This window comes from Crassostrea angulata, chromosome 5 (assembly GCF_025612915.1).
Source record: "Crassostrea angulata isolate pt1a10 chromosome 5, ASM2561291v2, whole genome shotgun sequence".
NCBI lineage: Eukaryota > Metazoa > Mollusca > Bivalvia > Ostreida > Ostreidae > Magallana > Magallana angulata.
The window spans coordinates 9,923,567-9,950,978 of record NC_069115.1 but is presented as its reverse complement, the minus strand read 5'-3'; the positions used below and the strand labels follow the sequence as shown (position 1 = coordinate 9,950,978).

The window sequence follows — 27,412 nt, the reverse complement described above, 5'->3', positions numbered from 1 at the left end:
ATATACCTACATATTTCCTTCAGCGATATCAAACTCTATTTAAACTGAATAAACTCGAGAAAATGCCGAGCATCGATCTCAACAAAACCTATTGCATTAATCTACCATTACGCAAAAGATAATGCCGAATTACCGATAGAATGAATTGTATTTCAGTACTTTTTTGATACATCAGATTTTGCTTAATTTGCGCAGGTAAAGAGTTAACTGTTTGATCTACCGAAGTCTCTGTTTGAATTGATACGTAAAAATCACGAAATACGAGAGTTCCCAGGTTAAAATACAAAGCATAAATAATGCATACGAAACGAAAATCAGTCCTAGCTAACACCAACGTCATGTGTGAAATCTGTCAACGCATTGAAATATTTAGCCTCAATTTACTTCACAAAATCGGCACCAATATATTTTGCATGTTTCAAAAATTTCCCTTCATACACGAACTGTTGCATAAACAAGCAAATTCATCATAGTCAGATCGACCCTTTTTCGTATAATGTCATGGCTGCTTTAAACAAAGAACCTCGTTTTAGAAGTATGGAATACGAGTCTTGGTAAAATGGGTATGCAAACCCGGGCCGTGGCAAATTAAAAGCCGGGGTAGATCGGCAATCGTCAATTCCAAATACGCATTATTTTGCGGCAATATTTACAGCGATTACAAATATAACTGGTCCATCAAATATCCTGAAATTTTAATGAGATTGGCAGATTAATAACTGCCAATTAGACCTTAATTTTTGCAATTTATATTTTCCTTTCCATAAGGATAATTTATGCTAAACTACGTTGAATTTGCCTCGGTAGTTCTTGAGAAGAAGATTTTTAAAAATGTACCCCCCTTTTTCTACAGTTTCAAGGTTTTCTCCGCTTTGAATACAGATCGTACTTTTATTTCTGCAATTTATATTCGCCATCCCATAAGGATGCTTTGTGCCAAATTTGGTTGAAATTGGATAAGCGGTTTTAGAGAAGAAGTTCAAAATGTAAAAAGTTTACAGACGGACGGACGGACGGACGGACGGACAGACGGACGACGGACAAAATGTGATCAGAATAGCTCACTTGAGCTTTCAGCTCAGGTGAGCTAAAAACAAAACATAACATATTACATTTAATATATGTACTTGTATGTTAAACTTTAAATTGCTCTTGTTAATGGAGTAAATGGGTACACAAATTGCAGCATTTAGAAATAAAAATTAAACAATTCGATGACGAAAAATCAAATAAATTGACAAGTTGGCAACGCATTAGTGTAGAGAAAGAAAATAGTCAACATGCTCACTAAAGATGCGGACATTTGATAAAAAATAAAAGGACTGGAAACTAGCTTTCTTACACAAATTAATCGCATTTTATCCCCGTATAAGTGGTCATTAGAACAATAGCTGGACAAATTGATAGGATGCATTCGGAGCAGGGCTTCGGAATATTTCAGCTCTAGACCGGTTTCAGACTCAAAAAGTTCAAAATACTTAATATAAATATTGAAGGACAGTTTGGTGGTAAAACCAAACACCAACACACATTGCGTGTATCAGAAGACAACTGCAAGATGACAAACAAGGCTTGGAAGAAACAGAGGAAATATTTGCAAACAAAGTACTAGAGATGACCACCGATAGATATCCAGATACAAAAGAAGACTGCCGACAGACTGAGGCCATAGATGCGTTCTTGACAGATTGTTAGAACAAACAAGCTGCTCTCCATTCAATATAGTACACTAGATATGGAGACACAATTAATTAAAAGTGCGGTTACAAAAACAAATGCGGGTATTAATTGTAAAAATCTGAAACAAGAATAGTGAAGTTTGAAAAATCTGAAAGTGAGAGGATAATGAAGAAAATATAACCAAAGTTTGGGCTATTTAAAATTTCAAAACAAACATAAAATCAATTCATAAAATAAAAAAAGACTTCTAATAAAGGTGAGAATCATATCAAAACAGGGGGTTCAAGAGATGGTGTTGAGAAACATACAGCTTCATTGCAGAAAAGAACTATTAAAAAATCCCATATTATAAAATCATTGCTGAACAAGTAAAACTTTCTTTCTTAAACCCTACAAATAGTTTATATCATTACAATAAGATCAGAGGGTAGATTATGTTATTGAAAAAAATGAAAAACAAACCACAAAGACAGAATATTTTAAATCTGGAAACAAATTTAGTCATTAAAAACACCTTATAAGAATGAAAAACTGACAATAACAAACCGTTAACCATCTCAAAAATCCACAAAACGAAATACAAGTTCATAGCAGAGCAGGACGACCTTCAAATAGAAAGAGGTAGGATCAGGTGCCTAGGAGGAGTGAGCATCCACTGCTGACCGGTCACACCCGCCGTGTGTTCTTTGTCTTAATCAGGGAAAAACCCCGGAAAAGTCCGTAGACAATTAAGTGATTAATTATGGTCTAACAATTAGTATGAAAAAGGTCAGTCAGCATGCGACCCAGTGTAAGATTGTTTTTGCTGACAAGGTCGTTGTATCGACCATAGAACTTACGAAAAGATAACTTCAAAAGACTCTTGTTGCAAAAGCAACAAAAAGGTCTTCCGTTTTGATATACATGAATCAATTTAACCGTAGACATTGCTTCTTTTACATAGAGAGAATAGTTAATATGATAAGTATTGTAAATGATATATTCAGACGTTACTTCCATGTAAAACAACGAGATTGAAAAAAGAAATCAATTTTTGAAGTACTCTCTGTGACGACCGGAAGTAATGCCGAACTAAACAAAACAGGTTACAAAGTTTGGTTGTTAAAAATATGATTTATTTGAATCCTTCCGGTGAAAACCGGAAGTGGCAGTTGACAAAATAAAACCCACTAAACATATCATCAATTAAATGTCTATCATTCATGAAAGCTTTGTGTCTCATTCACTGACAGTGACAAAAATCTTGCAGGCATCAAATTTGTAAAAGGGAAAGCTACAGAGAGATATTTGAGATATCTCACCGGAAGGAACAGTTATTTGAAAATTTAACATTATAAAGATGACACATCTAAGATTGTATACTGATATATTCATTCCAGGTAAAAGAAATAAATAAAGAAAAAACATATTATTTGTAGTGTTTCCGGTGACAACCGGAAGTTACGCCGAACAAAATAAAATAGTTTTATAAAATGTTCATATATAGGTCTATCATCCCACAAAGTTTGATAGTTCAAGTCAACATCGTTTATGAGATCTCGTCGAAATAAGGTTTTTTGTCTCGAGACATAAAACGGACAAACGGAAGTGTTCAATGTAAATTGTATTAAATATTTCTTGTATACTTGTCTTTTGTACATTATTGTTCATCGAGCTCACTACAAATATCAAAGAAAAACAGTTAAACTGATAAAAAGTTCGATTTGTTTGAACTCCTATTGTGTGGACCGGAAGTGACGGAAGACAAAATGAAACCGGTTAAACAAATCTTCAATAAAATGTCTATCATCCATGAACGTTTTGCGCTTTGATCACTTATAGTTTCTGAGATCTCGTTTGTACAAAATGTTTCAAAAAAGCTACCTGAGATATTTGAGATATCTCACCGGAAGTAGAATTTTTTTGTTGATAAAACATTGCATTGATAACGTATGTATAGATTTATACTTATATATCTATTCTATGGCAAAAGAATTTAATGCGTAAAAATAGTTATTTTTGAAGAGCTTCCGGTGACGACCGGAAGTTACGCCGAACAAAACAGAATAGTGTAAACTCATGTACATACATAGGTCTATCATCCCACAAAGTTTTATTGTTCAAGTTGTCACCGTTTTTGAGATCTCATCGAAATAAGGTTTATTGTCTCGGGACAGGAAACGGACAAACGGAAGTGCTTAATGTATATTTTATTAGTTATTTTTTGTATACTTGCCCTTTGTAATTTATTGTTCATCGAGCACACCACAGATATCAAAAACAAAAAGTTAAACTGATAAACAGCTCGATTTGTTTGAACTCTTTCTGTGTGGACCGGAAGTGACGGAAGACAAAATGAAACCGGTTAAACACATCCTCAGTCAAATGTCTATCATCCATAAAAGTCTTGTGCTTTGATCTCTTATAGTCACTGATATCTCGTTTGTACAAAATGTGTTTCAAAAAAGCTACCTGAGATATTTAAGATATCTCACCGGAAGTGGAATATTGTTGTTGATATATCATCGCATAGATAACTTTTGTGTAGATTTATGTTTAAATATTTATTCTATTGAAAAGGAATTTAATGCGTAAAAGTTGATAATTTTGAAGTACTTCCGGTGACGACCGGAAGTTACGACGAACAAAACAAAATAGTTTAAACACATCTACAACTATAGGTCTATCATCCCACAAAGTTTGGATGTTTAAGTCTCTACCGTTTTTGAGGTCTCGAATGTACAAGCTTTTTCAACGCGGGACAGGAAACGGACGACCGGAAATGATTTTTGACAAAATGAAAAAAACGCCTCGAGATATTAACACTTTCTATTAGTCCTGAAAATTTCAAGAAAATCCATCAAGCCATCTCTGAGAAATCTTGTGGACAAAAAAGGGGAAAAAAATAATAATAATAATAATAAAAAACATTACAATCACTATAAGGTCTTCCGTTGTAACGGAAGACCTTAACAAGACTGTTGATAGCCCTGTCTTATCTTGTTTGTCAGTAGCTTGCCTCACCTGTTCATACCCTTGCGTATCGAATTAACTGAGAGGCAAAAAACCATACGCAGGTGATGAAGTTATAATGCTACATAAGTAAGGAAAGTTGACTATAGAGAAGTTGAAGAACAATTTACAAGTGTGTTTTTGATGAAAAGTATATGCATGTAGTGATTAACAAATGAATTATTATTTTCATACATAAAATTCCATAGTAGTTTAAACATGTTGACTTCGAATCATACCTTGGGACCACCAAACTTTGGAACATAATTCCACAAATTTAGGTTGATTTCTGACTTTAACACAGTGATACACAAGCTTGTATTCTGCAACTGTAACTGGGCAGTCGTCATGAACATACTGGCAATTCTTTTTTTCAGCTGTCGCATTCCATTCATCGATAGTTTCTGGACAACGGTCCACATCCTTAACATCTTGTCTATCATCACATGAATGACCGATTGAAACTGGGAGAACAACTATAATCCAAATCTGCAATATACATGCATTTTTAACTAATTGATTGTAAGAAATTACCAAATATAGATTATATAATTGAAACAATTATTCAAATTAAAATTGCACAAGACCAGCATTTTCTCTGACAAAAGACCGTCATTAGCTAATGCGATACGGGTGTTTTAATTAAAAGTTGAATGCTAAATCTAAGAAGAACATAAAATATTATGTCTGCCGAAAATAGTACGTATGTATATCATCACCAAATCTGATTATAGTTGTATTAATCAAGAGATGCATACACACATACACACTCCGATTATTTGCACTATAGTTTCAGATGCAACAAATTGTAAATTTTTGGTAAAAAGAGACCCTCGGGACCTTTATTTGTCAATCTTTTATAATATTTATATGTATTTTATAATAATTTATAGTATTTATAGATTTCCTACAATAGGGCAGCAATATTAGGTTACCTGAGTGACTAAAGTTCCTTAAAAATTACATTGTTACTATACGGACATATTTGTAACCCCCCCCCCCCCACCCCCACCCCCACCCCCCAAAAAAAATAATAATAAATAAATGAAAATAAAATAAAAACTAGATAATAGTCTCACTCCCTGAATTTCACAATTCAGCACAGTACAACAACACACTATATATATAATAACAATGCATTTAGTTTATCACACGATAGAAAGAACAGAAGAATACCTTTTAAAATTCATATAAATTCATGAACTCGGTTTATCTCTCCCTGTTGTGGAAAGCGAGATGAAAATACTCTAAGAATTAATACATTTTCACAATATGGCTCTATTAGCTCCACCCTATGGCCTTAACCCTTGATCCAATGACCATGAATTTCATAATTAAGGTAGATCATAATCCTACATTCAGTTTGTTTTCCAAAATATGTATGGGAGTGGAGTAGGGGATTTTCTAAGATTTAATACATTTCCACTATACATACATATTGGTCCCGCCCTAGGACCTAAACCTCTGACAATTTTTGTATTGGGCTACATGTAAATAGTTACCATGCTTTTAAATTTTTTTCAATATGTGTCAGATAAGAGAAGATTTTTTTCTGTATGAGACCCCAGCGTGATATTGTCATAAATTTCACAATCTGTATTCTTCTTCACCTAGAAATGCTTCAAACTAAAAATGGTACATAATGGCATTGTTGTTTGCAAGAAGAAGTTGAGTGAGTTTGATGACTAAAAATTTAGTTACGAGTGAGTTGGTTAGTTGTCAAATTGTCATTCTAACATTGATTAATCGTTAGTACTCATAGGAATCTTTATATACGAATCATTAATATCTTTATACGTGAGAGAAGAAACATTATTCTAAGGTGTGTCAAGAAAAAACATTTTGGTATTGTGACAAATCGCAGAAGTAAAGAAGAAAATTCCATATGTTTAAAAACAGATATCAAACCCAAACACTAAACACAGCTCATATAGACTTACCAAACTGGAGTACAAGCACATAACGCCCACGGATAGTTTTTGTGTTTCTTAATATATGTGTGTTGTAGATCTCTACATCTGATATAAATGATTTGTATCTTATAGATAATTATGTGCATTTGCCTGTTACGTATATTTTCTGCTTTTGCAAATCGTATGTGTTGTATTTATTTTTTTTTCCTGAAACAGCCATATTTTTCAAATTATAATGACAATTTTTTTAATCAAATTGACCTGTTTTAAAAGATACTTTATTTGAGCAAGAAGCAATTTGAAAAGTGTAACTCAGTTTATATATCAATTTATAAGAAATTGTTAAACTTGTCGACGATCATTCACATAAGCTTGTGTTTCGATCTGAAATAAAAAGGTAGGTAATGTAGGTATATAAATTATAATTGATTGAAATGACCATTGCATTTCATAGAGAAAACACAGATTACAAAGCTCACCGACACGAGGCATCATCTTTATGATGCATCATATTTAGTAAACAACCTTTATCATATTTTATGAGAATCATAGTTAATAATCTTTGATATTCATGGATATTGTTTTGACACAATATCGTATATCGTATGTTAAAAAATTGTATGACAATCATATGTTCATTTCATACGGTATTATAAGATACACTGTTTATCAATACAATAATATATTTACATTCCAAATATTTTTTGCATGTAAAGTGTGTGAAAAGATACTGCAGTTATAAGACTTTATCTCATACGTGTGGTGTATATTACCCGTGTGATAAACCTTTGCTATATCACACGGGTGATGCTATATCAAATACTTCCGGTCGGAACTACTTTTGACACAGCCCCTCGCTTCAACGCTTTAGTAACCTATTTTCGAAGATTTGCTAGTACTTTCAACATAACTATATCTACTACAAAAATTAATATAAAATTGATTTTGTCAAAGATTTAAATTACAAATATGAAGGAAAACACATAACTGCGTAGCACAGGCGTCGGAACCGGGGGCTATTGTAAGGGGGGGGGGGGTGGTTAGCCCCCCCCCCCCCCCCCCCCCATCGTTTTTGCAAAGTTATTCATAACCGTAACCACAAGACCCTTTTTTCTTGTTTGTCAAGATTTTTGATAAATTTAGCCCACTTCAAACTTTCAATTTGCTTTGTGATTTTTATAAAACTACAAATTACGTTAACTATCAAGGAGTTCATCATGACGACGCGATGAAAACAGAGCGCTCTGGTTGTGTTTATATACAAGAACTTACCGAAATAATGTTTCATGAGACTTTGATTCCACCACCAGTAAGCATCCTTATTCACTATTTTCAATTTCGAATCATAAGGCTAGCCTAGTGTTTGTTTTATTAAACATCATGCATCAACAACTGTTCCTCGTTCGAGTCAATTCAAACTAACGAGCATTCGCAACTTTGTGAATGTCAACAAACTTGATTATTCAACTCTTCTAATCGGAATTTCCATTTAATCAAGTAAATAAGCTCTAAGAAAAATTATCTAGCTAAAAAATTATTTTAAGGTTTATTTCAGTGAAACTTTACATTAAAACAGTTAGATTTATCTCAGGAATGACGTACTAAATTGTATTGCGCAAGGTCACATTAGCCGCATAACACAACGTTGCATCGTCGTTTTTAATCTTTGAAAAAAAAACCCAATTTGTGTCACACAAGGGACTGTCTCAAAAGCTTCATAATATAAATCAAATTGTATGAGATAAATAGAACATCTATAATTGTGTGATTTTATATTTGCTTTATCCAACTCGTTGAAATGGTTATATTCGCTCGGCAAGCCTCGCGAATATATACACCATTTCAACTCGTTGGATAAAGCAAATATAAAATCACACAATATAGATATCCTCTATGTAACACACACAGGGTACTCAAAGGTTAGAATGACTAGTTTTATTATGACGTCACAAACGTTGAACGCTGTAAAATGCAACGTCACAAGCGAGAATCAGAGTTCACGCTTGTGGCTGTTACAGTCTGTGGCTCTTCCATTAATTTGAACTTACCCTTAGGATAAAATAGAACTTTTGACGTATAAATCACATTTGCAGACAAAGCAAGAAGTTTTAAAAAATGTAAATATAAGCATTACATGTAAATCATTATTTTTTGAAAGATATAGTCTCATAACTGCAGCAGTGTGTGCATACAAATTTTAATTAAGCATCCTTATTCACTAATTTCAATCTCTAATCATTAGGTTGGTGTTTGTGTTATAAAACATCAACAACTGTTCCTTGTTGAGTCAGTTCAAACTAACGTGCATTCGCAACTTTGTGTATGTCAACAAACTTGATCATTCAAGTCTTCTGATCAGTATTTCCATTTAATCAAATGAATAAGCTCTAAGAAAAATTATTTAGAGCTAAAAAATCATTTCAAGGTTTATTTCAGTGATACTTTACATTAAAACAGTTAGATTTATCTCAGAAATGACGTACCAAAGTGTATTGCGCAAGGTCACAATAACCGGATAACACAACGTTGCATCATCGTTTTAATCTTTGAAAAAAATTAAATTCGGGTCATATAAGGGACTGTCTCAAAGGCTTCATAATATAAATCAAATTGTATGAGATAAATAGAACATCTATAATTGTGTGATTTTATATTTGCTTTATCCAACTCGTTGAAATGGTTATATTCGCTCGGCAAGCCTCGCGAATATATACACCATTTCAACTCGTTGGATAAAGCAAATAAAAAATCACACAATATAGATATCCTCTATATATCATAGGAATCATGTAAACATAAAAAATAAACACACCTATCAAGCAGGTTTCAGTGAGGTAGGAGATTTTGTTTTGCATCCTTGATAATAGAGATCAAGCTCTGCATCTGAGGGTACCTCTGCTTGCATTTGCATCATAGTAAAATCAATTATGCAAGTTTGAAATAATGGCTCGGATTCGGCATCCAAGCAAGTCAGGTGCATCAGTATCATAAGACGCATCATACATGCAAGTTTGGTAAAGTTAGGACCAGTAATAACTAAGATATATTCATCAGAGGGTACCTGCTACAAATACATTAGCCAGCTCTTAAAACCAAAACCTCCTCTAGCAACATCTTCGCTCAGATTGAGCATTCAAGCCTGTCAGGTGCGCCAGTATCATGAGATGCACTATCCAAGCAAGTTTGGTGAAGTTAGGACCAGTAGTTACTTAGACATTGCTATCAAAGGGCACCTGTACCAAATCTTTGACCTGCTCCAAAAACCTTATATAACCTCCTTCACCATCTGAAATTCATGGCCCATTTTCAGCATTTAATTCTTTTAAGTCCATGAGAAGGTCCAGATGCATCATCCAAGCAAGGTTGGTGAAGATAGGACAAGTATTAACTTAGATACAGGACCTGCAACAAAAACTTTAACCAGGTCCGAACGCCGACGCCGGGGGTATAGCAGCATAAGCCCCCCCCCCCCCCCCCCCCCCCCCCCCCCCGCTTCGTCTCGGTGAGCTAAAAAAAATAACCTAAAAGCAAGAGGACCATGGCCTCATTGCTAATCGAACAACATCCTTAAACGGTGTTATTACATATATTCATTTATTCTCTCAAATCCATACAAAAGCTATGAGAGGTACAATATACATGTGTATATAAACATATCAACATTCATATAAAGTCTGAATTCATGAGCAGAGCTGGTTTATTTTGCTTTTGGAGAACATGTATTATAAAATTTGGCTATGAAAATACATAGTTAAAATATCATCTGTTGCAAATTCGAATTCTTTCGTGTCGTTGTAAAACCTTTGGGGTTACGCGGATCGAACAGCCGTCTCAACAAATCAGATTCATCTCGCTTGAAAATATGACCTACTTCCTCTCTCTACAAATAAACCGATCAGCTGATAGTCGGAGCTGTTAGTATAATATAAATAAAGTTCTTGTTAATATCGTTTCGCCTCGTTTTTTTCTATTTCTACAACATTTCTCGACCTCGGAGTTTATTCCGCAACATTCGCGAAAACTCGTACTTTATTTTTGAATATATCGTGATACACAAACTATCTGGAAGTTTAGTTTGCGCTGAAAATTAGGAGGCTAAAGTAACAGTCCTCTAAAACTAGTGAGTTATGAAAATTGTTCATTTCCTTCTTGAAAACCCTGCGCCACAAAATATAGTTCCTCACTAAACTCTGTAATAATAATTTTCTTTTAACAATTTTATTCAGTATGGTTTATTTGACATTGAAAAATATTAATCTACAAATAGAATTTAATGTGATGCAAAATGTTTAGATAAGAGGTGACATAAAATAGATACCCCAAAAGAGAGGAGCGAACCTGTTTAAACAGATGTATATGAATAATTCTACACATTTCCGAATATCAATCTTCCCCAAAACGATATCATAACGTCAAGTTTCTACTTATACCAATAATATTTGGAATACTAGATTTAAGGTTTAAAATATAGTTCAAAAAACGTAAAAGTAAACTTTTAATTATATCAACAATTTCGAAACTCCATATTTCACATCCTAATACATGACAGGAGTTACAACTTCGTCGAAAAATTCCAGTTGACAGTCAAAAGGTAATAAGAATAAAATCGAATTTTCCTAATAATACCGTTCATTACATTTTGTGCTGCTCGGTCACAAATGTTTTTATTTTTTCATCACCAAATGATCCCGAACTTGAAAAATGAAAAAAAACAAAAAATGAAATACCCAGATAGTTAAATTCTCTGACAATTTCTATAACTTCGCCATTATTTACGAGTACGTTCAGGAGCTGGGCTCTCTCGAAAAAATGACAAGTGTCTTATTTTTTTAAACAGTAACAAGGAGTTTCCATGTTTCACAGTACACAAAAAAAGCTACATGTAATTAGGTTTAACTTAGTTATAACAAATTCAGTTTGTAACTAGAGCAAAGCTCGTTGCAAAGCAACGAGTGGGTCTTCCGTTAATATCGGAAGTAAAGCTGGAAGTTTCATTAAGAAGCAGAGCTCTTTTTTTACAAGAATTTCTACTGATATAATTATTATTTTAAAATAAAAAAAATAAGACATTTACCACACCGTTTGTTTAAGGGGTCATCTCAAAGTTTGTTAATTTTTAAAATAGGATCCTATGGGATTTTGCTTGAAATGTACCAAATTTGCACATTTTTTAAACTTCTGCCCTAGGGATTTCTTTTTCTGTTCTACATATTAAAGTTATTGCTAAAAGGAATCAAATTGTCAAATAAAAAATAACCTTTTACCTCCTGGTTTGTTCCAGGGGTCTTATCAAAGTTATTTTTTGTACGCCCAATTTCCCAGTTTGTCAGATAAAGGCTATTTTTTATTTGATAAAGACGGAAATGGTGATCTTTATTGTATTATTAAAACATTAAGACATATTTAAGTAATAAATAAATATATAACATCACATTTTAAGGATAATTAATATAAAATACATGGTTAATGTCTTGAAATAAATGAAGTAAGCGATATTTAGGCGGGTTAAGAAAACATGACAGAGGGTTAGGCTCGCTGAACCCTCTTCACGTTTTCGACCCAAGCCCAAATATAGCTTATACTTCGAGACATTTATGTTTATTCCACAATATAATATCAATTTTACACATCAAACGAGCTATTTTCAACAAATTTCGCTGAATATCTGCAGTTGAAACTATCCCGCCATGGCGTCAACAAAGCAAAAAGATGACGTCACAATACAAATGAAATGCTGCGCGAAAGCGTGCGTACTCGTTCTGTACTCGGCCTCGTTAAACCAATAACAAGAGTAACTAAAATAAAAAGATGAAAAAAATTGAATTATTCCTGGTACGACTTAATAAAACCCAAATGGTTTTAAGTACGAATTAACAAAAACCTTTTCGATTTCAAGAACGAAAAAAAATCAATTTTTAACCCCCAATATCTCTGTAATGCATCATCCGATTTAAAAACAGTTTTCAGTGTTAGATTCAGCTTATTAGGCTATACATAATACATATATGTTTTTTATTTGATCAAAAAATTCAAAATTTCGAAAAATTTGATTCACTTCCGGTTTCGACCGGAAATGACGGATTTTCATTTTCAGCCTTATTACAGAGGCAAAACGATCAATATATAAGCTCGAAAATTTTCAACTTTCTATCTATCTTTCTATGAAAAAAGCCGCGGACAAAATGACTTTTTGAAATTTTTAAAAATGACGTAACGTAAAAACGGAGTGACGTTGCTATAGAAACTTTAACATCTTTGATGCATTATAATTTCACATTATCTCTGAGAGTTTCATAAAAATCGGTTTTTGAGTTATGAAGCCGAAAAGGAGTCAGAAAAAAAAAAGAAAAAGTATAATAATAACTAGAGCAAAGCTCGTTGCAAAGCAACGAGTAGAGTATTCCGTTAATGTCGGAAGTAAAGCTGGAAGTTCCTGTAAGAAGCAGAGCTCTTAAACCAATAACAAGAGTAACTTAAATATAAAAATCGAATTATTCCTGGTACAACTTAACAAAATACGAATGATTTTTAGTACGACTTAACAAACACCTTTCCGATTTCAAGAACGACTTAACAAAAAAAATCCGAATGTGTTGAAGTACGACTTAACAATTATTGTTGGTACGAGTTAATTTTACTTTAAACATAACGCTATTTTTTAAACCAAGGACGCGGAATCAAAATTTCCGGAAAAAAATAATTTTAAACCCCGATATCTCTGTAATGCATCGTCCGATTTTAAAACGGGTTTCGGTTTTAAATTAAGCTTAATAAAAGCTTCTTTGCTGCTTGATGATTATTATCAAATTATTGGTCAGAAAAGAGTTATTATGAAAAGACTTAGTAGCCCTTCTGGCCCCTAATTTGAGGGGTCAGCCCCTTTTTCTTGATATCAAATAAAAGGTCTCGCTAATATAAACATATTTTGTTCTACAAGTGTTCATGAATTGTAAACCGTTCTCGAAATATCTGTACAAATGCATTTTAGGGGCCGACCCTTTAACCCCTTACCGGGGCCACTTACAACAAAATTTTTGGTATCATATTGTTAAGAACATTATTTTGATGAGCTTTTGTTCTACATTGCTTTTAAAAATAGTTCTCCTTTTTCAGATATTAATGATCAGAGTTTTGAGTTCTGGCCCCTTGAAACCCCTAATGACGTAATATATGACTTAGGTATGGTAATGTATAGATTAAAAGCTGTACAATGAACATTTTTGCTTCTATAATTAATATCAAAATATTGTTCAGTAAAGAGTTATTGTAAGAAGACATTAGAGCCCTCTTGACCCCTAATTTGAGGAGCCAGCCCCTTTTTCTTGACATCAAATGAAAGGTCTTGTAAATATAAAGATATTTTGTTTAACAAGTGTTCACAAAATGTGTACCGTTCTTGAGATATCTGTACAAATGTGTTTTAGGGGCCGACCCTTTAACTCCTAAATGGGGTCATAAACAAAAACATTTAAGGTAGCATATTGTACAAAACATTATTTTGAATAACTTTTGTTCTACATTGCTTTTCAAAATATTTCTCCTTTTTCAGATATTAATGATCAAAGTTTTGAACTTCTGGCCCCTTGAAACCCCTTATTACGTAATATATGACTTAAGTATGGCACTGTATAGATAAACAGCTGTACAATGAACATTTTTGCTTCTATAATTGATAACAAATTATTGTTCACTAAAAAGTTATTGCAAATAGACTTTAGAGCCTTCTTGGCCCCTAATTTGAGGGGCCAGCCCCTTTTTCTTGATATCAAATAAAAGCCCGTGCAAATTGAAACAGCTTTTACATTACATGTTTTAACAAATTATTTATACGTCAAAAGATATTACGGAAAATGTGCAAAAATTTTGTGAAAAAATATGGTGCTTATTTTCAGGTTCAGGCGAGCTTCTAGGCCTTGCGCATTTTTCGCAATTGGAAGCATGGAGGGAAATCTACAGACATTCATCTACAATCCCTGCAAATTTCAAGCTTTTATCATGATTAGTTTCAGAGGAGATGCGTGGACAAAATGACCCTTAAAAATTTACAATATCGTCCATATCTGAAACCGGAAGTGACGTAATCATTTGAAATTTTGATAATCAGTAGCGACATTGATGCTTTATAACTCCTTAAAATTTGGTGTAAATCGGTTGAATAGTTTCTGAGAAATAACGCTCCAAAAAATTCAGAAAAAGAAAAAAAAGTATAACTAGAGCTAAGCTCGTTGCAAAGCAACGAGTGGGTCTTCCGGTGGTGTCGAGAGTAAAGATAGAAGTTCCTGTATGAAGCAGAGTTCTAAAACCAACTACAAAGAAAATGAAAAAAATATTTTTTTAAAAATCGAATAATGCTTAGAACGACTTAACAATGTTTGAATGATTTCAAGAACGAATTAACAAAAACCTTAACAATTTCTAGAACGACTTAATAAAAACAAAGTCCCGAATGTCTTCAAGTACGAATTAACAATTTCCGAATCATATTAGGCACGAGTTAATTTAATTTTTAACAAAACACTATTTTCTTAACCAAGAACCTGGAATCAAAATTTCCGGAAAACTCAATTTTTAAATCCCAATATTTTTGTAATGCATCGTCCGATTTTAAAACGGATTTCAGTTTTAAATTAAGCTTAATAAAAGCTCCTTTTTTGCTTGATGATTTATATCAAATTATTAGTCAGAAAAGAGTTATTATAAAAAAGACTTAATAGCCCTTCTGGCCCCTAATTTGAGGGGTCAGCCCCTTTTTCATGATATCAAATAAAAGGTCTCGCTAATATAAACATATTTTGTTCTACAACTGTTCACGAATGCTTAACCGTTATCGAGATATCTAAACAACTGTATTTTAGGGGCCGACCCTTTAACTCTTTACCGGGGCCACTAACAACAACATTTATGGTATCATATTGTTCAGAACATTATTTTGAACAACTTTTGTTCTACATTGCTTTAAAAAATATTTCTCCTTTTTCACAGAAATTAATGATCAAAGTTTTGAATTCTGGCCCCTTGAAACCCATGATTACGTAATATATGACTTAGGTATGATACTGTATAGATAAACAGCTGTACAATGAACATTTTTGCTTCTATAATTAATAACAAATAATTGTTCAGTAAAGAGTTATTGTAAGAAGATTTAAGACTCCTCTTGACCCCTAATTGGCGGGGCCAGCCGCTTTTTCTTGATATCAAATGAAAGGTCTTGCAAATATAAAAATATTTTGTTAAACAAGTGTTCACGAAATGTTAACCGTTCTTAGGATATCTTTACAAATGTGTTTTTTAAGAGCCGACCCTTTATCTCCTAAATGGGGCCATGAACAAAAAAAATTAAAGGTGGCATATTGTACAGAACATTATTTTAAGCAACTTTTGTTCTTCAATGATTTTCAAAATATTTCTCCTTTTTCATATATTAATGATCGAAATTTTGAATTTCTGGCCCCTTGAAACCCCTAATTACGTAACATATGACTTAAGTATGGTACTGTATAGATAAACAGCTGTACAATGAACATTTTTGCTTCTATAATTAATAACAAATTATTATTCAGTAAAGAGTTATTGTAAGAAGACTTTAAAGCCCTCTTGGCCCCTAATTTGAGGGGCCAGCCCCTTTTTCTTGATATCAAATGAAAGCCCGTGTAATTTGAAACAGCTTTTGCATTACATGTTTTATAAAAATATTTGTACATCAAAAGATTTCACAAAAAATGTGCAAAAATTTCGTGAAAACATTTGGTGTCAATTTTCAGGTCCAGGCGAGCTTTGAGGCCTTTAGTAATTTTCATCATTGGAAGCATGGGGGTACATCTACATACATTCATCTACAATCCCTGAAAATTTCAAGCTTCTATCTTGATTACTTTCGGAGGAGATGCATGGACAAAATGACCCTTAAAAATTTATAAAATTGTCAATATCTGAAACCGGAAGTGACGTCAGCAAAAAATTTAACTAAAAACATTTATCCCCTCCGATGTCCTATAAGTCCGGAAAATTTTGTGCAAATCGGGCGAATAGTTTTCGAGAAATAAAGCTTTAAAGAAGGCAGAAAAAGAATGTTAAGAATAATAATAATAGAAAGAAACCGTAGAATAACAAGAGGGTCTTCCGTTGGAAACGGAAGACCCTAATAATAAAGAAAAAGAAACCGTAGAATAACAAAAGGGTTTTCCGTTGAAAACGGAAAACCCTAAAAAGAAACCGAAGAATAACAAGAGGGTCTTCCGTTGAAAACGGAAGACCCTAAATATGCATCAAGCTAGAGACAGTATAATGTCATATAATTTATTCTTAGTTGCAACGTGTTATTTGAACCACTTATAATGTAAGAAAATAGTTTATATCGTATAACTTGCGTTTCGGGACTTGGGCAATGATTTGAGCAATTTCTTGACATCGGCATATTTTGTCAATTTACGTCAATTAAGATATATCATTCTTCTTAAAGTGTGTAAAATTCTTTTTATTAAGAGTAGTGTCATTATTTATATATTTTCTTTGCCATGGATACCTAACACTTCTATATTCCTCTTTCTTACGGCTCTTCTTCAACCCCTCCTAATTCCTCTTATTCAATGTCTTTATTCTAATAAAATTGGTCTGAGCTCAATACTTTTGTCATAGTCTAATTATATGTATTGAAGAAAACGCACAATTTTCAATCATCAAAGTCTTAGAGTCGTGACCCACAACATTGTAAAATTCCTGGAATTGCCGTTGGATCACAATATTTTTTTTTCAAATGTCCGATTTTATTTGAAAAGACGAGTGCACTTATGGAGCCCGGTAAAAAGTGAAAAAATAAAGATTCAAATTAACCATATGTTTTTCCCTAACATTATCTACTGATATCTATTCCATAAGAATTAACAAGTTTTAGCGCTGAACTTATTGTATATAAAAAGCACGAAGCTTCAAAACATAGTAGGGTCAGCAGACATTCGTGATTTTGTATAGTAAATCGAGGACGGGCATTCATTTCAAAGCATTTGTTAACTGTCAGCCTAACCGAGTACAAACTTGTGGAAAAGACAAAATACGCATTATACATTTAGAAAACTCCTGTGAAAGTAAGAAGTTTGTACTACATTAGGCTGGTACCTAAAAAATGAAAAACATATGAAAAAGTCAAGGTTTTTCCCATAATAGCAAGCGAAAGCTATTACCTGCATGACCCATGTTTGAACCCACGCATGGAATACATTATTTCAAACAATCACGTGTGTTCTATCCAGGTAAACGTTTGTCAAATGTGCTCACTGTAAAACATTGCTTTCAATCATCTTTGTATGGTCAGGAATGTTTGTTTGGTCACTATGGTAATATACAACTTCAAAGCTTTATTTGATTTTTTTCCAGACGTAAAATAATGCATAAAGTATAATTCAGCAAACGCGCCGATCGATCCACCAACAGAGCAATGTTGATTTAAATGTCTCCTCCCTCTGATTTTAAATAGACACAATTCAAGTAGGTTCAGTTCGATTTTTCCGGATTTAGATTATTTATAGGCATTTAAAAATCCTCAATGTTATAAACTGTATGCTAATTTTGGTAAATTTAAGCGTGCATAAAAATCAAAAGTATCCATCACTGCTTAACTGTTACGAGAAAAAAGGAATTTGCACTTGTTCTTTGATGTTACAGCGTCTTGACAGCGGCGGAGGCATTTCTACGTGTACGAAGCTCCCGCAGCGTGTAACTGCGTTTCCATAGTGTTCTACTTGGAGGTTGACAGCGTTCTCGCCAAGCGTTCATGACGTGATTAGAGTTTTTATCTTGCGTTCGCGGCGTGCTCTGCGCGCTGACTGCGTGCACAAGACGTTCTTAAGTTATTGGAATGTGAATTCATATTCAAAAATTGTACACTTTTATGGGAAACAAACAAGGATTTTGAACTTTACAACTAGTAAATGGATGATGAAATCATTGTTTTTGTTTCTTTTAATGAAATAAGGTACATTGTAATTGAAACGTAACTAATTTCTAACTAATTTTTGAAAGACAAAAATACTAGTAGACAAGTCTACAAAAAAAAAAGGTGCGTTATTAGTGCATTCGATATATTTATTTCTTAGCTGGTGTTATTTTTTTCTTAGGATAAATATACACCTACGCAATCTTCTCATGTTTGGTTTTTAAGTAACATTAATGATTTGCAATATTTTTTTATCATTGAGTATCTGTTACAATGACACAACCAGTAGATGATTCCTCGCTCCTGGTTGATCAGTATGTCTCAAATCGAGCAAGGTTACAAATTGAAGTATTAACAAATGCCAATCTGCTCTATCTTGTTTACACAGGTTCCGTGATCTTTACAAAGAATGATTAAAACGCTAACATTTAAAGCCTCGATTCCAAGATCTCTCGCATGGTTACACTGTATTTATATAAGCGTTTACCGTCGTTAGTGGATGACACGTATTTTTAAAATACTTGGTTTTTCCATTCAAATTCCAACATACACATAAATAAAATTCATTGGCATAAATTTAGCACTCCATTCCATCTAGTATTCTGTTTTCATTATTTCCTTAAAAATTAAACAAGATTAATACATTTTTTTTATTAATTTAAATTTAATAATAATTTAATTTAAAAAGTGTGACTATAAAAGCAGCGACCGGGACAGGAGCTTTAAATCATTAATAAATTTTTACAAGTGCCGATTAAACCCGTTTCGATTTGTAGATTTAAAAGCACATCAATTGCAAAACATTTACATGAATTACAGATTAATAAATGCAATACTTGACTCTGCTATTGACCAAACGTATATTTGAGCTTAAGTTTTCAACTACATGTATCTCAATTCACATATATTCATTTTTTCTTACAAATCATACCAATTTTGCACCTGGTATATCAATTACAATGATGGTAATTTTCCTTTTGCAAATTAAATATACAATAACTTTTAATTAAACTTAGCTTTTAAAATAAAAAGTTGTACACACCTTCTCTGATCCCGTAATTGATTCTCTTTTAGTTTAATTTCCACTATGATAAGAGATAAATATAGACGGTGACCATGCATTCTTACTTGTAGTATATTTTTGGCTTTACATTCATACATGTACTTCCTAGTAAAAACTTTTTTTCTCAATTTAAAAAAATTCTACTAAAACACCAATCTATCTGCTAAAAAAAGATGGTTTTTGAGGAACTCATGTCCATATTTGTCCAATGCTTACAGAGAAGACATTGAACATTGAAAGTAAAAAAAAATAAACGACAGGGAAAAGGCCAAACATTTTACTTGAACATTAAATGTTTCTGTTTAAGCGTCACTAAAACAATTATATTCAATAATTGTGTAATTATGCAATTTAATTAAAGAAATATTTAGCATGCAATTGAAAGAACATTACACTGCTAAAAATAAGCTTTATTCAATGACATGTGACAATAGTCGAAGATGGTAAATAAAATTCATACATTAGCAACAAAAGTGCTTAAAGTAAATCCACCTAAAATCACTATCTATGATCCTACATGTACTCCAATAAGAAGCTAAACAACATATTTGGATTAGATAATCCCCGTAATTTCAGTGAGAATAAGCTGAACATATTTAAATGACATCAGACTAAAACAGAAATTTGTAACATACTTCATCTAATTGACTATATACATTAAGGTGACCTTACAATATTACAGGAAACAATCAAATTGAATCACAAATATTTATTTACTTTGCCAACAAGAATTACAAAAGGCTTGGTGAGAAAAACTCAACCACTGCATGAATTTATAAAATATTTGTGTTCGACAGTCAAGGAAATGATTTGTTAGTTAAATACTCTAGTAGTTTCTTCAAATGAAGAAACGTTTGGATACACTCTGTTCTTCCGTCCTTTCGCAATAGGTTGTATTGTTTGCTGAATGTTACAGCTGCTTCATTTTTTGGAAGACATCCATTGCACAACTTTTGATAGTATGAGCTGTCGGTTTTGAACACTGAAATAGTCACCTGAAAAAAGCAAAACTTAACATTGTTAATTTTTTTTTTTAAAAACATATCATTTCCAAGTTACAGGTCAAGTAGAAATCAATATGGACATTATCAACATCACAAAGCATGTCAGATCCGTAATTTCCATTTATCCTGACCAGCATGTAATCCTGTGGTTATATGGTTTTTACCACCATTGCCTCATGCCTGTTTGGGCATAATGTGGATAAATGTTAAAGTTGGCCTTTTCTGTTAAACCTGAGCATCATCTAATCAATATTCATAGTTTAAACAGCAGATAAGCACCGACAAAATTAAAAGATATAAGATGCCTTAAGTTAAAAGTGCAAAGGTGTTCCGGGAAATATGTAATAAGGGGTGTGATGAAGGGTGAACCTTTGCTTACTATGTATATAAAGGATGCAAAATTCCTGTATTTTCACAGAATATATAATAAAAAGAAAGTATTAATGGTATAACTAACGCCACATCCTATATGAGCCCAAGGGACAAAGGCCAGAGTTCTCAATAACATACTATTTAGATATGATGCAGAAACTGATGCAAATTGTAGAGTTTTGACACTTGAGGGGACATTTGACCTAACATTAAACTGTCAACATCTCACAGTAAACATTGATTTTCCATTGATTTCTATGGATTTTGAGGCTACATTGTGCATAATAAGAAACATGGTGTCCCAAATTTTTTTATAAATAACTGGTTGTACATTAAACACATTTCAAAGAGTTAAAATGGTAAAACTTTACTTCAACTCATCACTGCGATCAATACAAACAGATGAAAAGACTACATCCCATGTTAAAACTACATGAAATCACCACACTAAAAGACCTTATTATTTATACATAGTCATAAATAGATGGTCATACATATAAAATCTTATTCAACCTACTTTTATTCCATCAACTAATATTCCAAACATTCCTCTTTCCCCAAACACTGAGTACGGTAGAACACAGAGATTCTGTCCGACATGTTTACTCTGTAGATCTGCTCCAACATGATCTGGACTAGAACTTCTTTGGATTGGGTTGCCGTTATTTGAATGACATTCCCTCACCTGCAAATAAAAATCAGCAAAATTTGAAACTGTGTAATTTAAATGAAAAAGAAAATAACTGTAGTCAGAAACCTGTTAACAATTACCATGATAACTCCAATAAAGAACTGTATCATATTATATTTGACACTGATTTTTTTTTATTAACTAATGTAGATTAAACAACTTTTAAATAAATAAAAATGTTCAGGGACAAAATACCACAATAATTATTCATATTAAATAAGTTATACCAAAAAAGTATTAAGTTGTAGCTGTATGCAACAAGGTTTATATACAAAATGTGTGAAAAGGGGAATAACTCTCTATCATTCTCATTTTGAAAACAACGACAAGAGTTATTCTCCTTGTCAACCTGTATCTGTACCAACTACAACATATAATGTGTCTGGCTTTATTTGTTACATGATATATACCAGTCAAATTTGTGAATTTAATTTATCAATAACTGTTTTGGCAATTAAATAAAAAACGCAGCCAGCCAGCCACTCATCTGGTAATTTTCAGGCAACAGTTGGGCGTACTCAGATGTTCTTTATATAAAATAAAAAGTCCCTCATCTGTTTTCTCCGAGATTTTTATGGGATATCTTTCCGGAAAAAAATAGCTTCATAGTTATGCTTACTTTTTATATATATTATTTTAAGATGCTTGAAAGTCCACAGAAAATGCGTCTTTGCTAGCCAAGGATTTCTGATCTGCACCACTTCTCACGAACCCTTGGCATATCATACCAACGAAAGTCAGGATTTTTTTCATCACATGATCTCCTATTCTATTTTTAAATCCGCCAAATAATGAAAGATCCTTTACTATAACGTACCTGGTGCAGAGATGGAGCCTCTGTAGACACTGATACTGACAAGTTGAAAGAATGTTTTAATGCCCAGTGTATTTGATGAATAGGAATAATTTGAAATGTTTCATATAGATCAAATTCATTCAAAAGGTATAAGACTGGGAGCGGTAAATCCTCAATCTACGAGTGCATGCCTCTGTTGATAAACAATCTGGTGTACTTGTTATTGCAACATTGAATGATACATGCATCATAAAGGCTAAAAAAAAAAGACTAGAAAAATAAGGGTTTTGAGCTAATCGGGTTAGAGACACTCGTAAATAAACAGTTTCAAATCATTAGCATAATTGCTGATTAAATCAGATATGTTTTGCATTTTTTGATTGGTCGAATGTTTTCAGTAAACCCCAATCAAAATCCAACTGAAGATAAAAATCCTGACTTTTGATAGCACAATATGCCAAGGGTTCGTGAGAAGTGGTGCGGATCAGAAACCCTTGGCATAATTACCTGTACTACAGCACAGATTTGGTCTTCCTCAGTCATTGGATGACCGATCACAGCGTCTGGTATAGTTACAAATCTCCCACTTTCTCCGGCGATCAGACCATACTGGTTTACATTACCCCCAGACCTAAGACGAAAAGTACACAGTTGGCTTTTGTTTTATTTCATATGCATATTTCCAATCTTTCACTTATATCATTTTTAATGTTATAAAAATACATGTAAATTAGTTGTTATCATAAAAAATAAAATTTTTGATGCATTTAAAAAGCATTAAATTTTTTAAAAATTCTTCTTTGACTTTTTTGTATACGTATAAAGATTTGCTGTTAAAGTGACAGATGTTTCTAGTATATATTCTATTAGAGGATATTCTTGCACCCCACATTGTTTATTCAATATTTTAAAAAGAAATATTCATTCAATAGTTGGGGAAAAATCTCAAGATTTCTCTAGACTTTGAAACACCCCCTCTAGCTTGTCAGATTTCAATACATACTGGTAACTAAAAGGTCTACACTCAGGGATTTTTCATGACAAACAGCATTTAATTTAATTACCGGTAACCCCTTATGATAACCTTGAAAAATATTCATGATGTCAGTTCCATGTGACTTCCCAGTGAAAAAAATATGCCAATGAGTTTTAGTCCTTGTTCCCTGTTATTTACGGTAGCCTACACCCATATTTGAACAGAGGGTACCTGTTACGTAAAATAGACACAAGTACATGTATTTGTTCCAATATGATTTTCGAACCCTAGGTTCTGATTTCATAATGTTGTAATTTTATAAGTAACCACTGATTAGTTAAAAATTCAGAAAACCTGCATCAAGAGATAAAGTCAGTTAATATCCTGAGCCTGATAATTTCCAGCAACGTGCAATGAATGGATTAGTGTTAAATAGAGTATACAGTCTTAATGAAGAGATCTTTAAATATTGGATGTGCTCATATTCATAATTAAACATAAATTTGGAGAAATAAAATCCAGCATATTTAAACCCTTTATTCTTATGCTTTCAGTGACAAAAATTTGTTTTTCTATTTGCTGGAACTGATCTAGCGACCGCAAAATCAAAAAGATCTAGTTGTTACCACTATGCCATGCATACATGTATAACACTTTCGTACGATGTCTTCTTCATTATATGTGGCTATATATGCGATTGTATTAGAAAAGTCACTAATTGAAATATTTGTCTAATTATCACTACAAAAACCTTGTTAAACCAAAATAAATTCAATGTGAACAGTACATCTCTAACATACCGGTAATTGTTTGGTTTAAAGTGGTTCAAATTGTCATGTTTATTAGATACTAACTATTTTCCTTATATCCCGAACAGACCCTGAAGATTTTAATGATGTCTTGTTAGACAATTAAGATTCTTTCAACATGGGCACTGTGTATTTTGTGTTTCTTTGAATACATTTTAACTAAATATTGTATAATATTGAAAATGTCAGATGTTTACAAAAGCGCTATATTGGAGGCGAAATATCCTACACTTGCTTAAAGTGTGCAATACCTCTTTACCCATTATAAATCTTCCCAAGAATGATGGTTTATTCCTGTGATTTTCTTCAGGTAAAAAAAAATGCAGTGTCAATGAAAAAATCTATCTTTCTTTCCTTCAGTATCAATTCCAAACGTACTTGCGTTAAAAATTGATAATAATCTATTTAATTGCAGTGAGGATATTAGCAAGTTTATTTTCCCCCTTGACAGCAACTATTTTCTTTAACTCTCTCTCAGAATGAAGTTGCTGTTTAGGGAGACAATAAACTTGATATTTATCCTCATAACCAGTAATCTAAAATAGGTTTAAACCGTTTCCTAATCAGGCCTGAAATATATGTATATTACTGATAAAGTATCGTTTGAACAAGTACTCACAAAATATGCAGACCAAAGGTTTTGGCAAACAGCACAAACAGTTCCTGGTACATCTCTTCCGTCACCTTTTCCCCTTCCTGTCCGTGATGTGTTCTCACCATATAAATCAGCTGCCATACAAACTGCTGAAGCTTCCTGCTTATGTCCTTCAGAGTTCTGTTTAAGGGAAACTTACATCATTGTACATCATGAATAAAAATAACTTATTGATAATGCATCCACATTTATCTAACAATAAAAATTTTTGCAAGGACAGAATTAGCAACAGTAACTGTAGATTCCTATTTAAATGCGAGAAATGAATAATTATCCATGTAAAATATTGGCCACAATTTTATATACCTGGCGGTTCGACAGAAAACTGTTGAATCACAGAATTCAGAACGTACTTGCTTATTAAAATAAGGAATCTAAAGTATTCTGAATTCCATTCTCTGCAGTATTTAATTAATGTTCATGAAGTTCTTTAATTCCATTTTTTATATAATTCAGATTATTTTTTTTCAATTGAATTTGCAGTTCCAAATAAATTAATTTTATTTTTGGGTTATCTCAATCATTAGTTTTATTATTAATCTTGAAGTTTAAAGAAACTTCCACCAGTCCTTTGGAAAGTGATTTCAGTGCAAAACCTGTTGTAACAAACATGACAAATGGAGAAGTTTTTTTTTTCATCTAATACAGTACTTTAATATTTGTTGCCTTATTGATATATATGTGGACTTCCAGAAAGTGTCACATGAAAAGTCTGTGTGAATCACACGTGATAAGTATACATTAGTTAATATATATTACATTTATCAATGTTTATTTACTTTTTTTCTGGAGTAGAGTTTTATCCATACCTGTCTTGCTACATTCATTGAAGTCAAAAATACCTGGGAATGTATTATAAATACCTTAGTTTGTGAATATTTTCTATGTACTAAACCTGAATAAATAAACAAGCTACTCTATCTAACCGTGAAATACTTTGTGTGCTACCTGTCCTTGGTAAATAGCTATCAAAACAAATTCAATTCACCCACAGCATTTGATTTGCTTTCCCTTGTTTAAAACCTCCGCACACCTCTTGTAATCAAAGTCAAAGAGTTACATTCAAAGTCTGATCAAGAAAATATTAATCGCTGAAACATAAAGTTTTCTTCAATATAATAATTTAATACCTACATTTAATAGAAATCAGGTATGAGTTTTGAAGAGCATCAGATTTTGAATGAATGTAGGATGAAATATCTGTTATAGTCTGTCCCAGGTTATTGCCTCCATCAATTTTTGATGATTTTTAATAAAATACACATACCTGTGAAAGAAATACAATTGAAATCGATGAAAGGGAATATATCCAAGATATCTTCATTGAATAATTATCCCTTTTCACTCATAAAATTTCACAGAAACGAAAACAATTTTCTTAAGGAGATTTGTAATGGGAAATGTTTCGCCTACATCTTCTCTCCATTCGGAATACACTCGGAATACATCGCGCAATTTTTTAACATTATCATCCGAGCTTATTATTGGCTAATGCAATGCAAAATCTCCGTAGACTTTCAATTTTTGGATGTGTATTGAAACCTGAAGCGGTAGAGGGGGCGTTTCAAAACAGATAATCTGGACATTTTTCATATTTATTTGTGGATGAACGTAGTTTGAGCACAGAGGTATTTACTGTTATTGAAATATCAAGCAAAAAGTGGTGGAAGCAAATACTCGGGACAGAGTATACCAACATTTCTTTCATTAAAACCTGACTACTTTCTGGTCAAATCATCCCTGGACTTCCATCGTAATCAAATTGAATAATGGGATCAAGAAATATTCAGTCTGTTTGGTTGGTTCTTAAATGGCCAAAGAGACAGGCCGAATTCAAACCAAGACATCCTGAAACACTAATCACACACCCTGTCTACTGGGCTGTCTGGCGCCAGTATTCAATTAGGACTGATATAATCACACCAATCATACCCACCTTCTGCAAATTTTCTTGTTCTGGAATCCATCAGTAAAAGCTTTAATCCACCCAGGGTCTGCCAAAGCTCTTTCCATTTCTTTGATGTCATCTAAATTAACCATTGAAATATCGTCACAGTGCAAACTAAAAATATTTTGAAGCACCTGTTTATAGCACTCATACACATTGTCTTCTTTTGACATAAATAACTCCATTACTTCTGCACATTTCTGTGTGTCGGGAACGAAATGTAAACAGCCTTGCAGAAACACGTTATGCATATCTGGAGAATTCTGTGTCACCTGAATTTTAAAACGTGACAGTACGTCTTCCGTCCATCTAGATGTGAGGCTAGGGACATTTTGTAGAAGCAGTGGGCTATCAGAGTTTGCCTGCGAGGAAGAACTTTCAGACGGTTCGGCAAAATGGACTTGTTTACATCGCTTCTTGACTTTTGAACTTGATGAGGACTCAGTCCCTGTGTCAGAGTGACTTCTTTTCATCTGTGGAACTGCAGTTGAAGATGTATCGGGGCTATAATCCTCAGATGATGATTTACTTTCACGATTGTTCGCAGTTGCGTTCTCCATGTTGTTTTTCCCCTCTATTTAC

The 27,412-nt window shown here is 32.9% G+C and overlaps 1 protein-coding gene and 1 long non-coding RNA gene across 2 annotated transcripts; both read right to left on the bottom strand.

Annotated features, from left to right (window-relative positions):
• Positions 1-4,921: 4,921 nt before the first annotated feature.
• LOC128186151 (uncharacterized) lies at positions 4,922-19,777 on the bottom strand. Its single transcript, XR_008243900.1, has 3 exons — positions 19,559-19,777; positions 6,612-6,968; positions 4,922-5,160 (listed from the first exon to the last, which is right to left on the bottom strand). It is a non-coding gene; the product is annotated as an uncharacterized LOC128186151 (long non-coding RNA).
• Positions 19,778-19,841: 64 nt separating this feature from the next.
• Positions 19,842-27,412, bottom strand: LOC128183768 (uncharacterized). Its single transcript, XM_052852924.1, has 5 exons — positions 26,819-27,412; positions 24,847-25,002; positions 22,950-23,073; positions 21,473-21,640; positions 19,842-20,574 (listed from the first exon to the last, which is right to left on the bottom strand). The coding sequence occupies exons 1-5, from the start codon at positions 27,388-27,390 to the stop codon at positions 20,377-20,379; spliced, it is 1,218 nt and encodes a 405-aa protein (XP_052708884.1). The 5' UTR covers positions 27,391-27,412; the 3' UTR covers positions 19,842-20,376.

What these genes read in the sequence shown, in the direction of transcription:
- LOC128183768 (XM_052852924.1), bottom strand. Translation starts at nt 27,390, where the DNA reads ATGGAGAACGCAACTGCGAACAATCGTGAAAGTAAATCATCATCTGAG. An exon ending in AACAAGAAAATTTGCAGAAG is followed by an intron (nt 25,003 to 26,818) that starts GTGGGTATGATT and finishes TCCCTTAAACAG; the next exon opens with AACTCTGAAGGACATAAGCA. An exon ending in AAATCTGTGCTGTAGTACAG is followed by an intron (nt 21,641 to 22,949) that starts GTAATTATGCCA and finishes TTTTATTTGCAG; the next exon opens with GTGAGGGAATGTCATTCAAA.